The 23,180-nt window shown below is 36.9% G+C and overlaps 2 protein-coding genes across 4 annotated transcripts in view; one reads left to right on the top strand and one right to left on the bottom strand.

Annotated features, from left to right (window-relative positions):
• The first annotated feature begins 10,497 nt into the window (after nt 1-10,497).
• LOC105231843 (DNA-directed RNA polymerase III subunit RPC3) lies at nt 10,498-13,579 on the top strand. Its single transcript, XM_011213330.3, has 7 exons — nt 10,498-10,794; nt 10,883-11,010; nt 11,074-11,566; nt 11,622-11,727; nt 11,789-12,138; nt 12,635-12,802; nt 12,885-13,579. Exons 1-7 carry the CDS (start codon nt 10,648-10,650, stop codon nt 13,059-13,061), a joined length of 1,569 nt encoding a protein of 522 aa, XP_011211632.2. The 5' UTR covers nt 10,498-10,647; the 3' UTR covers nt 13,062-13,579.
• A 587-nt stretch (nt 13,580-14,166) lies between these two features.
• Nucleotides 14,167-23,180, bottom strand: part of LOC105231844 (esterase E4) — a 36,849-nt gene continuing 27,835 nt past the window's right edge. For all 3 annotated transcript variants that reach the window (XM_049449655.1, XM_049449654.1, XM_011213331.4), the window contains exons 2-9: nt 21,285-21,389; nt 16,414-16,550; nt 16,185-16,346; nt 15,874-16,063; nt 15,283-15,820; nt 15,043-15,212; nt 14,691-14,971; nt 14,167-14,434 (exon numbers count right to left, since the gene is read on the bottom strand). In XM_049449655.1, coding sequence (XP_049305612.1) covers nt 14,242-14,434; nt 14,691-14,971; nt 15,043-15,212; nt 15,283-15,820; nt 15,874-16,063; nt 16,185-16,346; nt 16,414-16,550; nt 21,285-21,389 — 1,776 coding nt within the window. In that variant the 3' untranslated portion in view covers nt 14,167-14,241. The remainder of the gene's footprint in view (nt 14,435-14,690; nt 14,972-15,042; nt 15,213-15,282; nt 15,821-15,873; nt 16,064-16,184; nt 16,347-16,413; nt 16,551-21,284; nt 21,390-23,180) is intronic.

Genomic DNA, 23,180 nt, shown 5'->3' with positions numbered 1-23,180 from the left:
GAGAAATTGTGTTACTTCAGCACAATGCGAGGCTGGACACATCGATAGTGACGCGACAGAAACTCCGGGTAGCTTGGTTGCAATATTTTAAGTATCCATCTTATAGTTTGAACCTGCCATCAAGTAATTACTACATGTTCCTGTCTAGGACGAATGATTTTGCTATTGAAAAATTCGTCTCAAGAAAAGCTTGTGAAAATCGATTGGTCCAACTTCTTGCCGATGGCATGAGCTACCTGGGTGCAAAACTGCAAAAAGCCATGTGCAAAACGGTAGATCGGAAATACACAAAATTGCTACATATTATCACTCGATAGAAGAGACTGTAGGAACATGATGAAAATACTAAATGGTCGGTGGCGACACATGCCCGCAAGATGGAGCTGACAGATCGAGAAGACTGCAGGAAATGTCTAGAGCAGGGCACCAGGGAAACAATGGAGCAGCTCTTGTACACTTATCTCGCGTTGGCAAGACTACGCTGTAGGTATTTAGGGTCCCCACGGTATTATAAAATGGATACCGATAGTGAGGCCGCAGAGTCAGTTAAAATTTGCGTCAAGCGCAGGTATCCTAAAGGATGACTACGAGGAGTAGTAGGAGTAGACCTAGCAACTGAACTCCATCTGCTATCACAAAGGACCAAAATCGATCTATACGTGGCTTATTGACCTACCAGATTAAGCTAACCTAAAATAATCTTTTTGCCAGTAGTGACGAGAGTTTCAATAAGAGTGGCAATATGAAATTTCTGTCAACATGCCAACAAATTATGGAACAAAACAATGCGTTTTTCACCTAAATCATTTAGTTCTAACTTTGCTAAATAAATCCTTAAAATTATTACAAAAATAATGGAATTGTTATTGCTAGACCTAATATTTACAGAGGCATAAACGAAACTCAACAATAAACTTAAAAACAAAAAATATTAAAACTATTTGTTACTTAGACCTTAAAAATGTCACTTGCATACACACGCACACGCTAGGTTATATGCGAATAACTGTCAAACTGTCATACATCACGCACACAAACATATTTTTTATTATATTCAATGTTCATTTAAAATAAAAACAAATGTATCTTAATTAATTAAGCCAACAACAATCCAAAAAGATTATCACATATGATTACACATTATAATTATTGTAAAAAAATATATATGTATAAATAATTGTTATACAAGTACTTGAAAAAAAAAAACATTATTATAGATTGTATAGATACATACATTTGTACGTATGCATGTACATATACAATATAAATATAAGCAAGCATGTGTGCTGAGTAATTGCATAACTAAATAACGACCAACGGATTTCGAATAAACAATCAGCGAAAATTTCGAACATACTAGACCGCACAATCTTTTCAATCTAATTACCCAGAAGCGGTCGGCCACACAAATTAAATTGCTGCGGTATATTAAATTTATAAATTTTGTATTTACTTTGTTTCAAGTTGTTTGTGTTTATTGCAGTTTCCTTTATTTCAGTGCTAGTGCTAAGAATGTTGTGTGTAATTGCTGTAAATTTCGCAATGCTTCAAAGCGAAAAGCAACAAAAAGAAGTTGACCTCCATGAACGAAAATGCGCGTGAAAACGTTCAAATCAACTGCCGCGCATACATATAAAGATACATACATACATGCATATAAACATACAATAATTGAGAGCCGAAATTCGAGCAAACTTTATATGTTCCTATTGTAAATGTTCACATACATATTTGCATAATTGCCTCTAATGTGTATAACTACGTGTTTATGTCGAGAAAAGTGCCCGGTTATGTTCAACTGACGAGTTTACGAGCCTTGCAAAATTACCGTTGAAATTCAAATTTATAGCTCGGTATTATTACTAATTGCTGTAGCTTACGGTAATTTTGGTAAGTCTAGAGCAACCAAAAATTATGTTTTTATTCCGATCGTTCAATTTGTATGGCAGCTATATGCTATACTAATCCGATCGGAACAATTCCTTCGGAGATTACATTGTTGCCTTAGAAAATAACCTGTGCCAACTTTTGTGAAAATACATTGTCAAATGTGAAAGTTTTCCATACAAGTCTTGATTCCGATCGCTCAGTTTGTATGGCAGCTATATGTTATAGTGGTCCGATATTGGCAGTTCCGACAAGTGAGTAGCTTCTTGAAGAGAAAATGACGTTTGCAAAATTTCAAAACTATATCTTAAAAACTGAGGGACTAGTTCGTATATATTCAGACGGACGGACAGAGAGACAGACGAACATGGCTAAATCGACTCAACTCAACATACTGATCATTTATATATATACTTTATAGGGTCTCCGACGCTTCCTTCTGGGTGTTACAAACTTCGTGGCAAACTTAATATACCCTGTTCAGGGTATAAAAATATTTTTTATACTCTTGAAACCTAACGGTTGAACGTATCACCTAAAACTATAAGAGGATTATGTAGATATAAATGATCAGGATGATGAGAAAAGTTGAAATCCGGTTGCCTGTCTATCTGTCCGACAATCCGTCCGTCCAGGCAAGTTGAACCTTGAGTAGAAAATGAGATATCTTGATGAAACTTTTCATGTGGGTTTCTTGGCACAAAAAAAATTGGTTCGTAGATGGGCGTAATCGGACCACTACCACCCCCACAAATCGCCATTAACCGAAAACATAAAAAGTGCAGACACGGTACTGTTAAATACCACTAACAGCGCGATAACTCAATAACTAAATACGTCAGAGACATTAAATTTTACCACCGAGATGGTATGAGAGAGCTTAATGGGACACGATGTGAAAATTTGAAGATGGTGAAATCCATAAAAACCGATTTCGACAAAATTTAGTACGTGATATTTTTCTTAACATACATTCCTATATCACATTGTGAAGATGAATGAAATCGGACCACAACCCTACTTCCCATATAGCACAATTCCACTTGTATCGTTAAGTTTCCAGTACATAAACAAAGAAGATTAATATAACGGTATAAAACTTTGCACGATTCATGTGTTTAGTGTGTGCACCCGTGTGACCAAAAATTTAAATCCAATAAAAAGCCCCTAGGTACCGAACATTTAGACCCCGGTACCTGTAGCTGACATTTGACGGAAAATGTCGGTCAATGTTTGATATATATAACTGAAATTATTGGATAATAATTGCCTTATAATGGTATGTCTATATGCCAAAAATAGGTTGAATCGGACCAATACTTCCCTTAGCCCCCATATATCTAATAAAACAGATTTTAGAACTTCTGGATGGCTTTGTACCGTATGTATCGGCCAATATGTGAGTTATTCCAAAGAAAATAAGAAAGCATGTTTTACTCATAACAGTGTATCTTTGTGCCTAAAATGATTAAATTTAAAATTGTGTTATATGGGAAGTAGGCGTGACTGTAGTCCGATTTCACTCTGTAACATAAAAATGTCAGAGGAATGCCACATACGAAATTTAGTTGAAATCGATCGGACGGGTCTCGAGTTATGTGTTTTCAGCTGAAAATGGGCGGTGCCATGCCCACGATAAAATTTTGAACCCGCCTGTCGATTGGACAGACAGACAGACAGTCTATCTCGAGCAGTTTTGGGTGAAACATACAATCGTTAGCTGAACAAAACTACATATCGTCATCAAAAATGCAAAACAACGTATGATGAAAAAATTTGAATTTGAGTTTTTTATTGATTACGATTCACTACTTCAAATTACATATATATTAGTACATATGTCCAACATTTTAAGGTTCTGCTATCAGATATAATCCAGTTTTAACCAACATTCCAATTTTGTTTCACTCGTGTTCCATTTTATATCGTGTTTTATTCTTTCCCCTGTAAATTACCGTAAATTTTGTTAAGTTATTTTGCATTTTAAGTGACGATATTTAATCTGTAGCTGTATATACTCATAGAGGAAAATAATTTTTGAAGATCAATTTTAGTACATTCTTCAGTTCAAAACGTTCGGAAAAGAAAAGAAAAAAATTATATAGATATTTTCTTTAAAGGTAAAAGAATTACTTGAATCGAAATAGTAAAAGAGTCATTCGTCTGGTTATTGAACTAGTAATGAAATTTTCGAAATCGCTGACAAACGGATCTGAACGGGGATGGATCGCCAACATGATCATTATCGCATGATTTTTGCACACATGATCTTAAAAGGACTGCAGAGCGGTTGTTAGCTTAATGACAGGTCACAAATCTACTGACATCTCATGCGAAATGGATGGGCCTAAGTAACGACGATAACTGCAGAAAGTGTAGAGAAGTAGGCATGAGAGAAACACACGAACACCTCTTATGCTTCTGTTCAGCCTTATCTAGAACTCGTCTTAGATATCTAGCGTAGCCATTTTGGTATTACGTTGTCGAACAATTTTTTTAGCTAATGTGTAGCTCATACGTTTAATTTACGTAGATTGCCTTTTATATTTCGGGTTTAGAGAACAAAAACAAATTTTAATCATCGAAAATGTCTTTCAAATTATTCTCCATTAAGATTTATGTATACAGTTGAATGCGTTCGAACGAATAGTCGAAGTACTTTTGCCACTTTTATTGAGTTATCCCCAAAACATGCGTTCTAAATGCATTAACGGCCTCTTTAGGTGTTGAAAAACGTTGACCCCTTAGTTTCTTTTATTCAAGTCAGGACTTTACGGTGTTTTACTCATCAAAACTATTTTCTAAGTGCTCAAAAAAGCAGTTGTTTTAGGCGAAATACAAGTATGAAAGCTCGCACTGTCGTGGCGAAGACATATCTGTCTCGGTGGTTGGTTTTCCTGATTTTTTGAAAGACGGCTGACTAACAAATGGTTGCATGCAACTCAGAATTTACTGTTCTTAGTTGCTCTAAACCTTCTTAAGGTCACCCAGCATCAATAATTTTCGGAACAATAACTGATGTTGAAGGACTTTCAAGAAATTCGTCAGGAGTGATATACGACCTCGCTTGGATTCGCCATACTATCAATAAACACAGATCCTTGATGGTGCTTCACTGCCCAAAATTTAATTAAGTTCATCGATGCACTGCTGCTAAGATAATCCACGTCGAAAATTGTAAAAATTTAAGTCACTATTAACAACACAAATAGCGCTCGTACGTTAAAACCTTCTGAGTATGTGTAACAGCAAAAATGTCGAACTTTACGATACAGTTGTAAATGGCCAGATTGCAACACTAGGGTCGCCAAATCCCGACATCTAAAAAGCAGCCTGCATATAATTACAGCTAGAAATATCATTCTAGGAAGCGTCTGTTCTCATGAAGTAAGTAGTTTAGCTAGTTTTAAGGTGCTAGGCCTTATTGTTACCAAATATTTGTTTTCTTTGCCTTGGCCAGTTAGACGAATTTTCTCTCGATATGGGAATCAAAAATATATGAAAAACCAAAACATGTTTAAAATGAACTGTAAAGTGTAAGTAACGGTGTGCAAAAATATGAAAAAAGGAGCACATTACCTCCCTTACCCCAACTGCGTTGTTGGGCGTTCGTACTGTTTTTGGACTGGATTGGTGGTCGTGAAAGAAGTCAACAATAGAACAAAGTCACAATGCATACCTTCTTTCCATATGTACACCTAAGAGAACGGAAAAAAATGTGCACCAACTTGTGCTATCTAAATTTAACCTTCATAAGACACGTGTATACATTTTGCAACTGTCGGATAGTTGGCTGGCATTTCAACTTATGCACGTTTTGGCATATTGAAAATATATGACCTAATGAAATACTATTTTTTGTTGAAAAATTTCAACTGATACAAAAATGTTTTCATGGGTGTAATCCGATCTCTGCACAAGCCAAATCAACTGTTCGTAACTGCTTTGCTAAGATCTTTGTAGCACCGAAGACTATAAAGGTAATGTGTATCAAAAAGAAGAGGTTGCGAACAGAAATATCAAAAAACCACAAAATTGTTTTAGTTAGCGATAGAATGAAGTTGCCTGAGATGGTTAAGGGATTACATGGGTTTACGGGTTTCAAAAAATTCGATTATTTTTTATTGTCTTAGCTAGCTGACGGATGCAGTCATGTGTAGAAGTTCACGCAAATAAGGAACGTGGGAGTAGCCAGAAACGATTGTTTAACATATGGCTTAAGCAGCTCACAACTTTCGGTCTTAGACCAAGTTTTCGCTGGGTAGCCAAAAAAAACATCCATTTTAAGGCGAGCTAAAGTGAGAAGGCAAAGCATCCCTCCCCAGGATTGTGCGCTGGGTTTGGGACCCGCCACATAAAAAAGACCCGACATCCACGCAAAACTAATACAGCTCTGTAAACTGACGTTGAGCAATACCAAAAGCTATATCGATATCATCGGCCTCAACAACCGCGCAGTTTATTCTGCTTTCCCCAGACTGGACAAGGAAGCGAAGCAATAATTCTTACCAAATGGGTGCTACTTCGGTCTGAGTAGGCAAGTGAGTAGTAAAGTTCTCTCTCGACGAACAAAAACCTAACTATACAAGTCACTCATCATCCCGGTCCTGCTATATGGTGGAAAAGCATGGACGATGACAACATCTGTCGGCGTTACGAGTTTTCAAGAGAAAGGTAAGGTCCTTTGGGCATTGGCAAGGTGAAGAAACTACGCTTCCTCCAGGGCTAAAGAGGTGGATCATGAACTATCTGAATGGTCGTCAGTCATCCTTACTATTTCGAGGTGAAACATCTAAACTGACAAGAATTAAACAGGGGGTTCCGCATTCGCCTGCTTAAAGCTGAACCGCCTCCCATGAACAACAATAGGTTTTTCCTTAACTACGTCGCCGACAAAAGACATTACGCCTACCAGACTTCGGACGCAACTAACTTCAGACCTGCACTGACCGCCATTCACAGTGTCATAAACAACTTCACCGACTTCCTCTCAGAGAATAGCATACTTGGCGTCAAACCACCACTCATTGCGGACGTCGAGCTCGAGTTGTGGCTAGAATAGAAAGTGACCCTTCCGCAGCTTCGTTCTGGACACTGTAACATGTTAAACTCCTACTTATCCAAAATCGACCCGCCATACCAAATATATTTTTAGCATGCAACGAATCCCCGCATGACTCTACCATCTTTTTGCATGCCCAGCTAACCCGACACATCTGATACCTTTTTTCCTATGGTCCGACTCCGTCGAAACAACACGTTTGATGGGCCTACCTTTGGATGACCTCGATGACAACTTATCTTAACCTTACCACCCTAACGGGGACTAACTGTTACAAACAACAAAAATCTTATTTTTTTAAACACGGCACGTGACAATTTTTAAAGACATGACCTTTCATTTAGAACCTTGACAGCGACATCGAAATACTATGTGAACACATTTCTACGAGTAATTTATTTGCAGAGGTTCAATTTGGCTTACCTAGAATTCGTAGAATTCATCTAGATACGTACATTTGTTTATACATACATACATATGTAGCTATGAAAAATGTTTTTCTTTCAACCACGTTTTGAAACTTTTACTTCAAATTTCTACATTATTATTGTATATACAAACACATACATACTTATATACAGGTATAAACAATATATTTCATTTAAACAACAGTCATATGTACATATATACATACATTGTTGGTATGTAGGTAGTAATTTCTTCATATAAAAATTCCAAACAGCAAGCATTTTATTTACACAATATCTTACGATCAAAAAACCAGTAAGCTGATTTCCAAATTCTTAATAGGTATGTGGAGAGCAAAATGAGTACCTGCATTTAGTAGACCCAAAGTATAAAAAATTAAAAAAAAAAATCTTCAACTATGCTGAGCCTTTAGCAGTAAGTAAATAGAAGCCGCCTACCTAAGCGTAAAAAATTCCTAAACGCTGAGCGTTAAATACCAAATCTCCAGTGATGGAATCATAGTCAGCTCTGTGCTGCTCTATCTGCTCAAACTGCTCACGCTGGAAGTGGAATTTCTTACAGTTACGACCATGTGCTCTCTGCAGCCTTCACCCACAAGTGCGCTCAAGCGGGTTTTCGGTGTAGAAGAGCGTTCGACGTGATTCGGCCCCTGGAAAGGGCAGCATTTAGTGCGCACAATCTCTATTCGGTTGTGCTGCTTGCTTTTTGCCACACAAACATTTCAGCTCAACAGAGTAAGTGACCAGCGGTTAGCAGTTGCCAACCAGCAAACCTATCTTTCACTTCATTTTCGGCAATCAAACGAGGCTAACGCATTTTTATAAGTCACTACTTTTAGAGCGTGGTATTTATAACTATACTTGTCTGAATTCTTGCTCTTATACATATGTATATGTACATACTTAGTTACATATGTATAAGCATAATTAAAAATAAATATTTGCTTCAAATAACAAGTGTAATTAAATTAATTATTATTCTGCGCATTTGAGGTGGTAAATCAATTACAATATTTACACACCGTGATCTCGCAGATATATTAAATATAAAAAGTGTGTCTAATACCGTGTTGAGTCAACCGAAAATAATTCATGGTGACTTTAACCCCGTAGGACGCATACACGTGTTTAAGAGATTTGTCTTAGCTTAAACTGTAGATTAATTGCTATAATACCATTGATTTTAATTGACATAAATATGCGCCTGAATCAGCTTAATTCAATTGCAATTGAACAATCAACATTCTTTGAATATAATTGATTAATTCTATTTTGCTAGAGTGTAGCATAGCTTGGCCACGTGGAAAAATATGCTTTTGCTACTCACATTGCTTCGATAAAAGCTCGAACGGGCAACAATCTTAATGCAGAGCTACAAATTTTTTTAATTGGAATTTAGAGCGCATATACATACGAGTACATACATACATATGTACAAATATTATGCACATACATACATACATATTTAATTATGAGTCTAATATTTATTTAATTGTTACAAAGTTATTTGTGGATTAAAGATTATAATTTATACGCTTAGTTGTATTTGTTAATTGATAATTCGCTTAATAACCTTTTAGGAATGTATGTAGTTTTATTATTTATTTTTTATTATTGATTGTGGTTTAAAAATTATAATGAAAGCGTGTATGTGCATATATCTATGAACGCAGGAGCCATTAAAGCAGCACCTGAGTGACAACATGATCATGAAAACCAAGCAAGCCCTTATGCAGCATTGTCCATATTTTCAGCCAAGCTTCATATTAATTAGTAAATGCAATACTTCAATGAATTCGAATGCACAGTTTGATATTTATTCTATTCTTTTAGCTTAAGCAACCAATTTCATGAATAGAATTGAATATCGCCTGCTTTTTAGAAGCTCTACATACAGATTATTTTGTATGTACATAAGTATGGTTATACATAATCGGCAACCTCTCATTAGGAAAAATTGAGCCTTCAAATCCTTTCCTAATGAAAAAAACAACAACATAAATATATGTACGTATGAAATTAAATGAATAAAATAAAGCAATTACCCAGTACAAGTTAGCTGAAATAGGGCAATAAGTTATTTTCTTATTACATTTACACAAATCATTAATTAAAGTATTTAAAAATGCTTTAATTCATACAGAAACAATACTATTTCATAAAAACAATCATTGGATTTTTCTTAATACTGCCTTTGGAGCGTTAATAAGATGTCTTACACACCTAAAGTTCCACGTCTTGAATATTAAATAAATTTGCTTGCATCAATACTTATATAGTGGAATAATGATTATCGGTAATTAAGTTATAGCAAAAATACAATAGTCATTAGCTTTCGCACTTACCCAGTGGGAAACCACTCCCGAATACGGTGTATATTACATTACTCCTTAGCATACAATTATCCATGCAAGCTCTCATCTTTTCAATTTTTCGCCGCTCTGCCCTTCAGATATTTTTAAAATAACTTTTCCTGGCGTTCACAAATTCACTTAACACAAAAATATGAAATATGAACCGTAATAAATATTCACTTTTTCAATTTTTACTCAAATAGCACTTTTTCTACAAATTTGCATGACAAATTGAAATTAATTATCTTCTCGTTTGTCAATTTCTTCCTTTTTATCATAAAAAAGGGCGCTATTTCTATTCCACCTGACGTCCTATACGTATTGCAATGACCCTGTACGAAAAATTTCTCTTAGTACTGAGAGCTTTCGATATGTTTGTTCAATTGAAAAAGTCGAGCTTGAGATTGTCCTTTTGGAAACTTAAGGCTTCTAAAATCATAATTTGGGCAATATATTAATCTGTACCCACTTTTTGTGTGTAAACAATTGACTTTACTCTTAAAATATATTTTATTCGAAATCTAGAAATATATCGATATCTATTGTTATCGATATATTTAATTTAATAAAAATTAATTGCTTTTGTTACTTTTCGAAGCTTTCATACTTATAATTATTTTTATTTTATATTAACTATTCTAATTAATTCTATGCCGTATTAATATTCACATAATTCGTTGCTTATCACGCATTTGGGTAATAATACCGTATACCGTAAAATATATATCGTTTAAGCTATGCCGTCTAAATGTCAATTATAACAGTATGGCAACGTCTCACATCTGGTTAAACAGCTGACGAAGTGTAAATTATTTGTTGCACGCTTTATGCTACAGATACTTAATATTTTTAAACAAAGCATTAAATTAACAAATAATTGTATTAAATGTGAGAACGTGTAGCTGCTGCCTCCAAAATGTCTATAGAATATGCTAATCTCTGTTCAGTAGTGGTGAAGCAGGTATTCGGCGAGACAGTGCAAATTGTTGCAGATTGTTTATTCTGTGCAGTCTCACGCACATTACCGGCTATCTTAAAAACCACAAAACTATCACGCAAAGAGGTAGGTAAATTATCGCTATTGCATGAAAAATAGATGTTTATTTTTCTTGAGTTATAGTAAGCAAAAAGTGTGTATATTTATTATATAGGTGTCCCTTGCACTGGCGGTGCTTATTAAATATCAACTGGTTGTGTTTATACCTTGCGAATCAAACCCTTTCTTGGCGGAGTACTCGTTGAAGCGTGAAGAAATTTTCAATATTCTACGTTATCCAGGGTTTGTATGACACATTGTTATTTATTCCCTATATAAATCTTAGTTATTTTCTTTCCTTCACAGTTATGTGCAATTGATTCATACAAAGTATGGTGCAGTTGGTGCTGCCATTGCAGAGGAGCTACTGCATGGCGGACCTCAAACAGCTACTAATGTGCTGCTTAAATGTATAGCCAGCTCAGAAGTCAAGGAAAAAGTCGACACCTATCGTGACAATTTCTTGACTATGGTAAGCGATAATTATTTAATACGTTTACCACAGCTGATAACTGGCGAAGAGGAAACTATACCGAAATTTCAAATTGATGCTTATCAATACTTTGTGCCACCAGATATAAATCTACATTTCATCGCACAAGTACAAGCTGGCAAAGAAAATGTGGAAAAAGCTGCAGATGCAGGCATTTTTTGGCAGTTAAATTTCAGTCGTTTCCATCAGGATTTTCGGGATGCGGTAATGATCGGTGCGATAGAGAAGAAACTTGGTGCCAGCACTGGCGAATGCTTTAAATATATACTAAAACAAATGTATGAGCGTACAGATCCCTGGCAAAAGGTGTGTATAAAATATTATTATTTATAAATGTGTATTTAAAATTTGTTTCCTACAGGAATGCTCGAATCCATTTACACTAGCTGAAATCAAACAATTGATTGAAAAGAAATCCAACAACCTAGATTTGATTAAACATTTAGATCAGTACGTCACGCTTATAGGTGTGTAGTGTTTATTATGTTATTATTATTATTTACAACATTTAATTGCATTATATTTCAGCTGATGATCCCTTATGTTTCATACGCAAGGTCGGCGATATGGGCGGTGGCCAATATGTCGTAGATTTAAATCGCGCTTTCGAGGAATTAACATTGGCTTGGTTTGGGCATGTAATAACCGAACGTTATGGCTCGAAGGCGTCCCGCATATTTCGCATTATTTACATGAAGAAATTCATCGAGCAAGAAGAGTTGCAAAAGGAGGCGATGATACCAGCGCGTGAAGCAAAATTGCTGTCGTACTACCTATTTCAAGATCAATTTATACAAATAAAAACTATTAGAAAAGCGGGTGGTGGTGGTACGGGACCTGCTAAAGCCTTCTTCTTGTTCCACTTCAAGCCCAGACAGGTAATTATACGCTGAACATAATATATTAAGTTTGCTACGAAGCTTGTAACACACAGAACGAAACGTCGGAAACCCTATTATATAAATATATAAATGATCAGCGTGACAAGCTGTGTTGATTTAGACATGTTCGTTTGTCTGTCCATCTGTAAATCGATCTGAAAATTCGCACACATCCTTTTTTTTTAGAAAAAGCTGCTCTTTTGTCGAAACCGCGAGTATCGGATATTCACTATATCATATAGCTGCCATACAAACAAAACGATCAAAATCAGATCTTTGCATAGAAAACTTTTTTATTTGACAAGATAGGTGTCCGAAATTGTATAAGGATTATTTTCTAAGGCAATGCTACAATATTTGAATAAACTTTCCAGAGCCCGCCACTATACCATAGCAAACTGAACTATCAAAATTAAGTTCCTGCATGGAAACTTCTTTATTTGTGTTTACAGTTTTTCTCTATTAAGTCTCCTTTAACTTTCTATTTTTCCAGAGCGTGCGCATGGTCTTAAATGTTTGCTATAAAGCTTTATATAATACAATTGAGCGCTCCAATTTCGAAAAGTCCGAGCATAAACGCTTAATTGAGAAATCACAAAAGTTAGACAGCATTGTTGCAACAATGAAGGAGCGTGGTGAATCTGCCGAATATATTGACGAGGTATGTACTGTTATATAATACGTATTAATAAACTTATTAATTTATTATATTACTTAACTTTTTAATGACTTTCTTTACGCAGATACTCGAAACTTTGACGCCGCCCGAGAGAGAGATACTGGAAAAGGTGAAATCTCGTCTCAAGACTCTCTCGAAAGCTGAAATAACCTTAGATAGTAGCATATTTCTATTACAAATGTATCTGTTTCACACGAAAGTGCCAACGACCCTTTCAAATAAAGACAAGAAGTTGATGTAAAAATACACGATTTTTGTTTAAATTTATTTTTAAGTATAAAAAATGTAATTGCCATTTAATTTTGAACAAAATTTGGACTTGTAAAAACTTAAAGTTTAAAATGATAACTTAAAGCACTGCAACAGCTGCAGAAATCTGACTATATACAAATGAAGGAAAAAAGTTGTAAAAGTACAGAAACTCGTGTATAAATATATATGTGTGTTCGTATAAACATACAGACATAAATATTGTAAATGCACTGGTCATATGAAAACTTGTAATGTTGTGTAATAGTACTTACATATATGCTAAACTACAAATATTAATGCTAACTTTAAACTAAAACTAAATTAAATTAAACTCTTTTACGATGCAATGAATCGCAAATGAATGAGCTATTATAGTTAGATCGCTGAAAATGGTGACGAAAGTGATGTGTTGTGTATGATAGAACTTTAACTACCAAGGAGATTTCAATAACTTTATTTTTTTTACGATTCGAGCGTCACGTGCAGTTACTTAAGGGGCACACCGAGGGCGAATTGAAAAAAAAGATCGACTTTGTTCATATTTCAATAGTTTTAAAAATAACATACAAATCACTATAAATATTTCTGTATGTTTTCTCTTTAGCTAACCATACAATAACCTAATTTGATCTGATCAAAATCTTGGGTAAATAAGCTTTTCATTTGTTGCAAACGTCAGCCTTTAACCTGAACGATCAAAATACAGGTCATTCATTTGAGGATATAAATATCTTCACGAAATTTGTCAGGATATATTTTCCAATGCAACGGTTTAATCTCCAAAGAAATTGTTCAAATCGGAACGCTATACATACTACATATATCAGCTGTCATACAAACTGTTGTTTTTTTGGTTTAAGGTTTCATACACGGAGTCCGGAATGACCGTCGGTGATCACGTGTAACTCGATTTTTTTTAAATATTTTCCAAAAAAATTTTACTCAAATTTCAAACCAGCTGTTTTCAGGCTGACACACTAGGGTGCCCCTTAAAACTTCAACTGCAGCGGAATTCTATTACTTTTGTATGTACATATGTATGCTGCTTTTGTGACATAATTATGTTATGGTTTATGGCATTATGAACGAAATGATTTTTGTTTTTGTAAGAAATGCATGTATATAGCGGTGCACCGTTATTTATAAATATTAATGGGTATTTTGTGTGACTACATGGCAGCACCGTTAAAATGCTCATACATATAATCCCAAAATTGTTGTCGCTCTGACTCCGGATTACTACGCATGTTTAGGTTAACGGAAATATCTAAATAATTAATATCTTCCATCACAGTCTGTGGATTTATGGGCGTCCAGTTGGTGGTCAGCATTGTGTCCTCCACATTTTGCGGCGTTGGATTGCTGAGTTGAGATTACATAGCATAGAAAAAAGTGTTAAATATATAAAACACAGCTAACGGATGATCCAAGTAGAGGTACATTTTTCAATAGTCTTTTTCTGATAGATTTGAAAGATATAGACTTCAAAAAATAAATGCCAAAGAATGCTAATAAACATTTCCCACTAAATTTGAAGTTTCTATGTTTTTTCTTTAAAAAAAAGTAGGGAATCTCTAATTGGATCACCCTTCGTTTGCATATTTCCACTGGCACTCACCCATATTTGGCGAAATTGGTCCACATGCGCACCATGCGATTCTTCACGAGCACCTCGGTTGAGCGCGGATCTAGGCTCAAGTTGAAGAAACCGAATTTGAATAAGTAACCCATTTCGTCGCCATGACACACGCCGGGACGCGTCAGACCCAGCATGCGTTTGTATAGTCCCAGCGCGCCGTCGTACGAGAAACGGTACATATAAACAGGCGCGCTGCCGTATTTGGCGTGATTGCGCGCAGTCTTGCGTATGCCCTGCAGGAACATCAGATCCGTGAGGAGCTGTAAAACGCATGAAAGTAATTTTCAGTTCAGTTGACTCGTGGTTAAAAAGGAAAAGTCGTGTTACGCACTGCAATCATTTCGTCCACGGACTCAATGCCCACTTGCTTGTTGCCCAAATAGAATTGACGTATGTCGCGTGTGACGCGCTCGCGGTCGTCTGTGACATTCAGATCACGTGGCACCATGCGCGCGAAATCATTCTCGATAATCTCCAGCAGTTTTGGATTCTTACGTAGTCCTTTCGAAAGAAAAGAAGACAGTAGAGGCATTCAGCGCATTTCACTCGCATTTTTGTTGTTTTTACTCACTTCGTATGAAAAGCATGGCTTCGTGTGTATTGTAGCCTGTCATGTACGGCACATTGCTATGGAATTTGTGTTGTTGGTACATTTCACTGGGATGTTGTGTCATGAAGGGCTCTTCATAGTATACTTCTCTACCACCTTCCGCATTCCAATAACCCTCCACCACTGGCACGAACGGCAAGCCGATATTGTTGCGCGAGTCCTCAACGGTAAGTGTTGTGGGCGCAGCCTCCACCAGTTTCATAGCGGGCACGCGTCGCAGAAATTCCAAAATCTCATCCGTATCATTGGCACCCACATAGCCTAGATTGGCAGCCAAGCGAAAAGCGCGTTCCGACGAGCTGTCGGCCATCGACCAAGGATTCAGCGCTGAGCCGCTTTGCGAGATCGCACGTTGAAACAGACCTTTGGCAAGTGGCGAGAGTAGCAGCATTTGCACGGACGAAGCACCAGCGGATTCACCGAAAATTGTGACTTGATTTGGATCACCGCCGAAAGCGGCGATGTTGTCGCGCACCCACTTCAAGGCAAGCACTTGATCCTATGATAAACAATTTGTTATAATTTTTCCAAAAATGTACCTTTTCTGCTCACCTTCAAGCCCTGATTGCCCGGCGCATCGGGACCTGCAGTCAAAAAGCCCAGAGGTCCTAAACGATAGTTGAGTGTGACTAAGACAATATCCTCCGCAACCAAATAGTCAGGGCCATATAGGAAAGTATTGCCAGAGCCGAAGGAGTAGCCGCCGCCATGTAGCCACACCATAACAGGCCGCTGTAGTTCACTGTAGTGGAAAGTGGAGGTGGTTAAAAAAATAGAAGACATTTGGTAGATATATATCTCATATAAAAGATTCTTCAATGAAATCATCGAATTTCCACTAAAATCACATTTGGCCCACTCACTCATCCTCTCTGGGTAGTCGTGTGGTGAAAACATTCAGAAATAGACAATCCTCGTTGCCTTTGAATGTGTCCAGTATCATATTCTTGTGCGGACAGCTGTTGCCCTCACGTGACGCATCGCGCACACCTAACCAAGGCTTTTCAGGTGCTGCCGCTCGGAACCTGAAACGTAAATGTATGCAATTTTTAAAGTCAAGAGATTTTTGGTATGCTCAAGTGGTGACTTTACCTCCTGGCACCAATGGGTGCTTCACCATAGCGTATGCCCTTGAAGCTGTAGTAGCCGCCGCGTTCGCCGGATCTGTACTTCTGAAAGCGTCCTCGAATCTTGCCCAATGAAGTTTCGATTACAACATTTGTGTCCTTCTGAAATAGTTTTAGACACCGGAAGGTTTTAGTAAAATTTACAGTGAATTTATGCTTAACCAGAGAATTGTGATCTCTTTTTCGGCATAAAATATATTTTGATGTGAAAAGGCCTTCGGAGATAATAGATTGTCGCGAGCAAGTGTATTTGATTGGTACAAATTATACAGAGAGGGTCGAGAACGCGTTGTCGAAGAACCACGGTCATCAACATCAACTGATGATCAACACGTCAAAAAAATAAAGGATTTGGTGCTTGAGAATCGGTGATTAACAGTCAAACATCTTACTGTCATTGTTGGAATATCGAAACGATCAATGAAAACCGCTTTGAAAGATCTTTTAGGCCTAAGAAAGGTGAAAGCACGATTGGTTCCAAAATCACTAAATTTTTTTGGAAAACAACGTCGCGTTAACGCCTGTGAAACAATTCTTACCGACTATCAGAATGTCATGAGACGTATTATTTCTGGCGATGAGTCTTGGATCTAAGCTTACGACCCGGAAATAGACGATCAATCGGTCAAATATCTAAGCAAAGCTGAGCCGAAGCCGAAAAAGCCACGCAAAGCAGGTCAAAAATCAAGGTTATCTTAACAGTTTTCTTCGATTATCGCGGTGTCGTGCACTCTTAATTCCTCCCGAGCGATATTCTGTCAATAAGAAATGCTATTTCAGTTTTATGCGTTGTTTCCGCAAAGCTACTCGTAAAACTAGTCCGGAATTATGGGCCGACAACTCTTGGTTTTTGCACCTTCGTGAGTTTTTTGTCAAATTTTCAACCAAAACCGTGCCGCAAACACCGTAATCGTCTAATTTAGCTCCGTGCGACATCTGGCTATTCAGCAAACTGTCCCGGGGAAATCGTTTTAGGTCAATTGAAGACATCAAACGTGAATCGCTATGCGCATTGAAGTCTATTCCGGAAATTTACTTTAACAACTCTTTCGAGGATTAAAAACGTTGGCACAAGTGTAGGGGCCAAGGGAGATAACTTTGAGGGAATAACATATATTTATATTTTCAAATAATACTAGAGACACAACTTCTTTTAAATACTGAGTAAAATCTGAAGTTCTAGTTCACAATTTTATCTCCTTTTGACATCACCTTATTTACTTATACATATCAAAATACAATTTGACGCGCCCTGAAATTTTTAGTAGGTTAATTATAATAGTGCTACCCATTCTTAGACGAAGTTCTGCCCACCATTAAACCAGCAGGTGTTTGTGGCTTAAAATTCTTGTTACCTTGACTGACTTTGATATAGAAATATGATAGTTAAATGTATAACGTGAAGGCCAACCACAAATTTTCAGCAGCAAGAACTTTTTGGCAAGCTGTTTGATTACAGTCTTGTGAAAAAATTTTCAATGTTGGAAGAGAATTCTTTCTTGTATTTTCGGCAAATTTTTTATTTTATTTTCTCACCACTTTAAATAGAAATTTTAGATTCAAACTATGATTAGAAATTGCTACAGAAATCTTTTACGCCAGTGCCACAGAATTTCAATGATTTCAATCAAAGATCATGATTTCAGAAGAGAGGAACAATAACCTTCACGAATATTTGGACAAAGAATGGCCGTTTTTTGTGACATTATCTTATCACTTCGTCCCCGACAAGTCTTAACCCTGCCGGTTGTTTCTTCTACTTTTTAGCAAAACGTTTTTATTGAAAAAATCACGATAAGAAGCAGAATGTTTCATGAATAAGTTATGTTCCACCATTATACTATATTTAAGTTGTTGTGAGCCCATGAGAAAACAAAATTTTAATTTTGTTAATGCCGTCAGAATCTAAATATTTGGTTTTTAAACTATTTAAATTTAAAAACACTGCTATAATTTCCAACGCGACTGTGTTGATGTTAAAATTCTTGACTTAATCGGCACAAGGCAACGAACTGCCGAAAATATGTGGTAAGCAACAGCTGCTGATGTAGTGCTCGTGGTTAGAGCGACATTTTAAACTTGCAACTTGAACAGCATTTTTGGCTAACGGTGTCAATGCGCCTTAAAACTCATTCTCATGTGCACTTGTGCCTAAGCATTGGTTTATTCCCTTGTTTGTTCTTGTGAGCCATAGATAGAAATTAAATTTGACGAACGACATAGCCGAGTGGGTTGGGATGTGAGCACAGATTGAACGTTCCTTCTAAAAACGACAAAAAATAATACGCTGACCTCGTTCACACTGAAGTTATAACACCCCTCACGAATACAAACGGTTCCTTGATTTCAAACGGTCAGTTTGTATGGCAGCTATAAGCTATAGTAGTCCGTTCTGAACAATTTCTTGGATATTGTACCTTTGTTTTGAAGAATATATCATATCGTGAAGATATTTTCATGAAATAAAGAAGTTTTCCACAGAAGAATTTAATTGTGATCACCCAGTTTTTGTGGCGGTTATATGCTAAGTAGTCCAATAACGTAAGTTTCGACAATCAAAGGTTAGATGGTTGATTAAAGATAGTACGTGTTATATGTAGTCCCTGGTGAAGTCATAGAAAAGAAGAACTTCCGTTTTCGAACTTAAAAATTAGCAAAACGCTTAGTAGCCAATACAAATTAGGACAGGCCGCTTCCACTTCCGCCAGTTCGGTGGGATGTCTGAAGGTATGCGCTCCCAAATGTTTAAGTCTTGACCTTCCAAACGTGGGACAGTCTAGAAGGAAGTGTTGCCTTGTTCCCACTTCATCTTCTTCCATACAGTTTCTGTAGATGGCGTCTGGTAAGATTCTCAACCTTACTGCATGGACGCCAATATGGCAATGGCCTGTTAAAGTCCCACAACATAGCGATTCCGCTATGGCCTGGCAGCCATACCACTCTTATCACAAATCCACCCGAATATATTAAAAGCGAGGTTAGGCACTCCTTGACCAACTCTAAACGCACTGTTAATGTGTTCAAGGCTAGTAACACCGCTCTGTTATCTGAGGGAATGATCACCGCTCTGAAAGAGGCTGCACTCCGGAGCGTTAAATCTACTACTATCTTAATGACTGCAACCTCGGCTTCGAAGGCATTGCAATAGTCAGAAAGTTTGAAGCTGGAGTTGATAGAGAGTTGTTGACAGCAAAACTCTGCACCAACCTTTCCCCCAAGTTTTGGCGCATCCGTGGAAAAGCTCACTGCCCCTGTCCTTCAACGGCTTCTTCCCACACACAACTCCCTCGTTGGTCTATGTGAGCAGGGAAGGAGCCGCTGGAGTTCGGTTTTGAAATTAGAGCACCACATATGCTGATAAGCGCCGCCCGTTGAGCGTCCGTTGAGTTTCTTTGCAAGTGTGGTCTTTTCTAGAGTCCTCGAGAGGGTTTGGTTATCTCTCACTAGGTTCCTGGTTTTGTCTCCGCTACATTCAAGTTTAAGAATTTCTTAACTTAAAGATTTGTGTCAAAAAGTTCAGCTCAGCTTTACTATATTTTTACAGTTGACAAGTCCATTGCACAATTAAGTCTATGCGATACTATTGTTAAAAACTGTGTTGATGGAATTTGCAAAGGTTACAACTGGAAAGTCTTTCAAATTACTCTGCCACAGCTAATGAAGGGTGTTTGTATGAGAACTAGTTTCAATTGTCGAAGGTGTTTGATTTTAGTTGGAGGATAGTGAAGAAAAATTAAAAAAAAATCCGTTTTATAGTATCATTTATTCAGTCCTACCGAGAATGGAATATTGAATTTTCTAAAGTTTCATTTGATGAGCAAGTTTTCAAAATCTGAAAAAATTCGAATTCTTCAAGGCGTTTCTTTAATTCTAAAAAAAATATCAATCAACGGTCGACAGTCGAGAGCGTTACAAGGTTGCATCATAAATTTTAGCCGCCCACTAAAACCAAACCCATTATTGCTAACATGTGTGCACGCAGTGTGAACAACAATTGCAGACACAAGAGTTATGAATTGCCTCCAATTATGTTGAAGTTGCTCCTCAATTTCAATTTCTTATGTCAAAAATGTCAATTTTAACTACCGTCACACCTCTCTGTCGATTTGCGTGCTTTCAGAATTGCCAAGTGTGTCAAGCAGCAGCAGCCAATCAACCAGCTACGCTTAATAAAATATTCTCAAACGACTGGAGTGACTTGGCAATTGCCTAAAGCACTTGTAAAAATACAAACTAGAGCGGGTCGATTCTTTTTTTTATAAAATCGCGAGCTATATGGTTGCTAAAACCGGTTAAAAGCCAGCGATTTTTAGGCGAAGTTTGAAAAAACTGCATAATTGGTTGTATGGGGGATATGTTATATAGTATTTCGATCTGACCGATACCAAATAATGATTATTAGAATATGAAAATGGGCCTACGCATTAAACTTCATTTGGATATCTCAAAAACTGACCTAAAAATTTTTACAATCACGCAAATTTCCAATTTTTGGCTTCCAGTAAGTCGACCCGCTCTAATACACATAAGCATATATTACTGAAATTCAGCTATAATTTAGCAGCAAATTTACTTGGTTGCGAATTTTTCACAACTCTTTCGTTGTGTGCCTACTTTTTGTCGTCATTATTCTGTGGCGAAGGTCACTGTTGCCGTTGGAATGCCTTAATGGCTCCAACGGGTACGTTTTTGTCGCTTGCATGCGGTTGCGGTTGATTTGTAATGCTTATTGCGAATGGGCATTTTCACACAAATGCGGAATATGCTTCTTGACGATTTCCTCAGACCCTTTTTTCTTCATTTTCATTTTGATTCTCTTATATTGTATTTACTTACGCGTAGCGAGCGCACCACCTCTTGAACGACGCGCATCGCACGTGACGGAAACAGTTGCACCAGCGAGTTGGGATGTGATGTTAATGTCTTCCATGCGGTTGACTCCTGCAAAGTCGAAATATTTGTGATTACAATAGCGCAAGATCAGGTATTACAAGTATGCATTTCGATATTATAATAATTACATTACTTATTTATTAGATAGTAAGGAAATATTTATAATTTTTATACTCTTGCAACATGTTACTGCAGAGTATTATAGTTTTGTTCACCTAATGGTTGTACGTATCGCCGAAAACTAAACGTGATAGATATTGGGTTATATATATATACATGATCAGGATGATGAGAAAGTTAAAATCCGAGTGACTGTTTGTCTGTCCGTCCGTCCGTGCAAGATGTAGCTTGAGTAAAAATTGAGATATCTTGATGAAAAATGGTATGCTGGTTTCTTAGTACAAAAAATACGAGTTGGTAGATGGGCGTAATCAGACCATTGTCCTATTAATCAAAAATTTAAACATACTCTTGTAGAACACCCAGAGATGATCTAGGGACTGATGCTTAGAGCATACTGAAACCATAGAGAGGAACCTGCTGAATGGCAGTGGAAGCATAACACCACGAGATGGTGAACCCGATTTCCCAATCGATGACTATGAAATAGACACTGACGTTGCGCAAAGCCAAAAGCTCCGTCAAAATCGGGAAGGACCTCTTTAAGACGTTCGATACCAAACGAGGTTTCACAAAATGATCACTATCGTCCGATTTCTTTAATCTACTACCGAAGAAAATAGTTCGAGCTGCAGAGCTAAAGGTATAACCTTCTATAGAGTATACAGCTACCGACGTATGCCTATGATATTGATACAATTGGTCTCAACAACCACGTTGTTAGTTCTGTTTTCTCCAGACTGAATAAGGAAGCGAAGCGTCTATCTTGGAACCAGTATTATTACCTACAACACCGTCGGCCTCGAAGTCCAACATAGAATAACTCTTGCCAACAGGTGCTACTTCGGACTAAGTAGATAATTGAGAAGTCAAGTCCTTTCTCAACGAACAAAAACCAAACTCTACAAGTCACTTATTATTCCCGTCCGGCTATATGGTGCAGAGGCATGGACGATGACAAAACCTGATGACTTGACGTTACGAGTTTTCGAGAGAAAGATTCGGCGAAAGATTTATGGCCCTTTGCGCGTTGGCCACGCCGAATATCGATGAGCTGTATGAGGCTGAAAACGAGAAATACTGTCATGACTGACTATGGGCTTCCCTAACCCTTTAAGTTATATATGTAGATATAGTTTTTGTATGAGATAGCAGAGAAAATAAGAAATTGTTAAAAATCGGACTAGTTTTTTTAAATAAACTGTATTCGAGGATCCGATTTTGAATTCTTGTCATGTTAGTTTCTCTGGAAAATGTTGTATACTATTAAAAGAAAAGAGAAATTCTCGTACTTTTACTTTTGTAGTAACTTACAAGTCATTATTAATACTAATTTCTGACTTTGCTCAATTTCGAAATTCGAAGGCAGATATTTGGGTTTTGGTGGCTAACTCCGAAAAACGGAATTAATTTTTTACTTATGACTCAATCTGGAAAAATATTAGTTTCAGGTATAATCTCTATTGGTAACTACTAGATGGTTTTATGCTGTATTGCATGCATGTAATTAGATAATTGTCTCTTTCGAAACTAAGAGCTTACTGCAACGGTAATTATCGAATTCATGGTTTATAGCGGTTTTTGCAAACTTAACCTTGACATTATCTATTTCAATGAATGCCACTAGATTGCATATCAAAAAACAATTATGCGATTCACATTCAATAAAATTGTATAATTGTCATATAAAAGTGCAGACATGGCGTATGAGTAACCAAC

The sequence above is a fragment of the Bactrocera dorsalis genome, chromosome 2, assembly GCF_023373825.1.
Source record: "Bactrocera dorsalis isolate Fly_Bdor chromosome 2, ASM2337382v1, whole genome shotgun sequence".
NCBI classification, from domain to species: domain Eukaryota; kingdom Metazoa; phylum Arthropoda; class Insecta; order Diptera; family Tephritidae; genus Bactrocera; species Bactrocera dorsalis.
The sequence above is the reverse complement of the archived record's forward strand: the minus strand, read 5'-3'. Positions and strand labels throughout refer to the sequence as shown.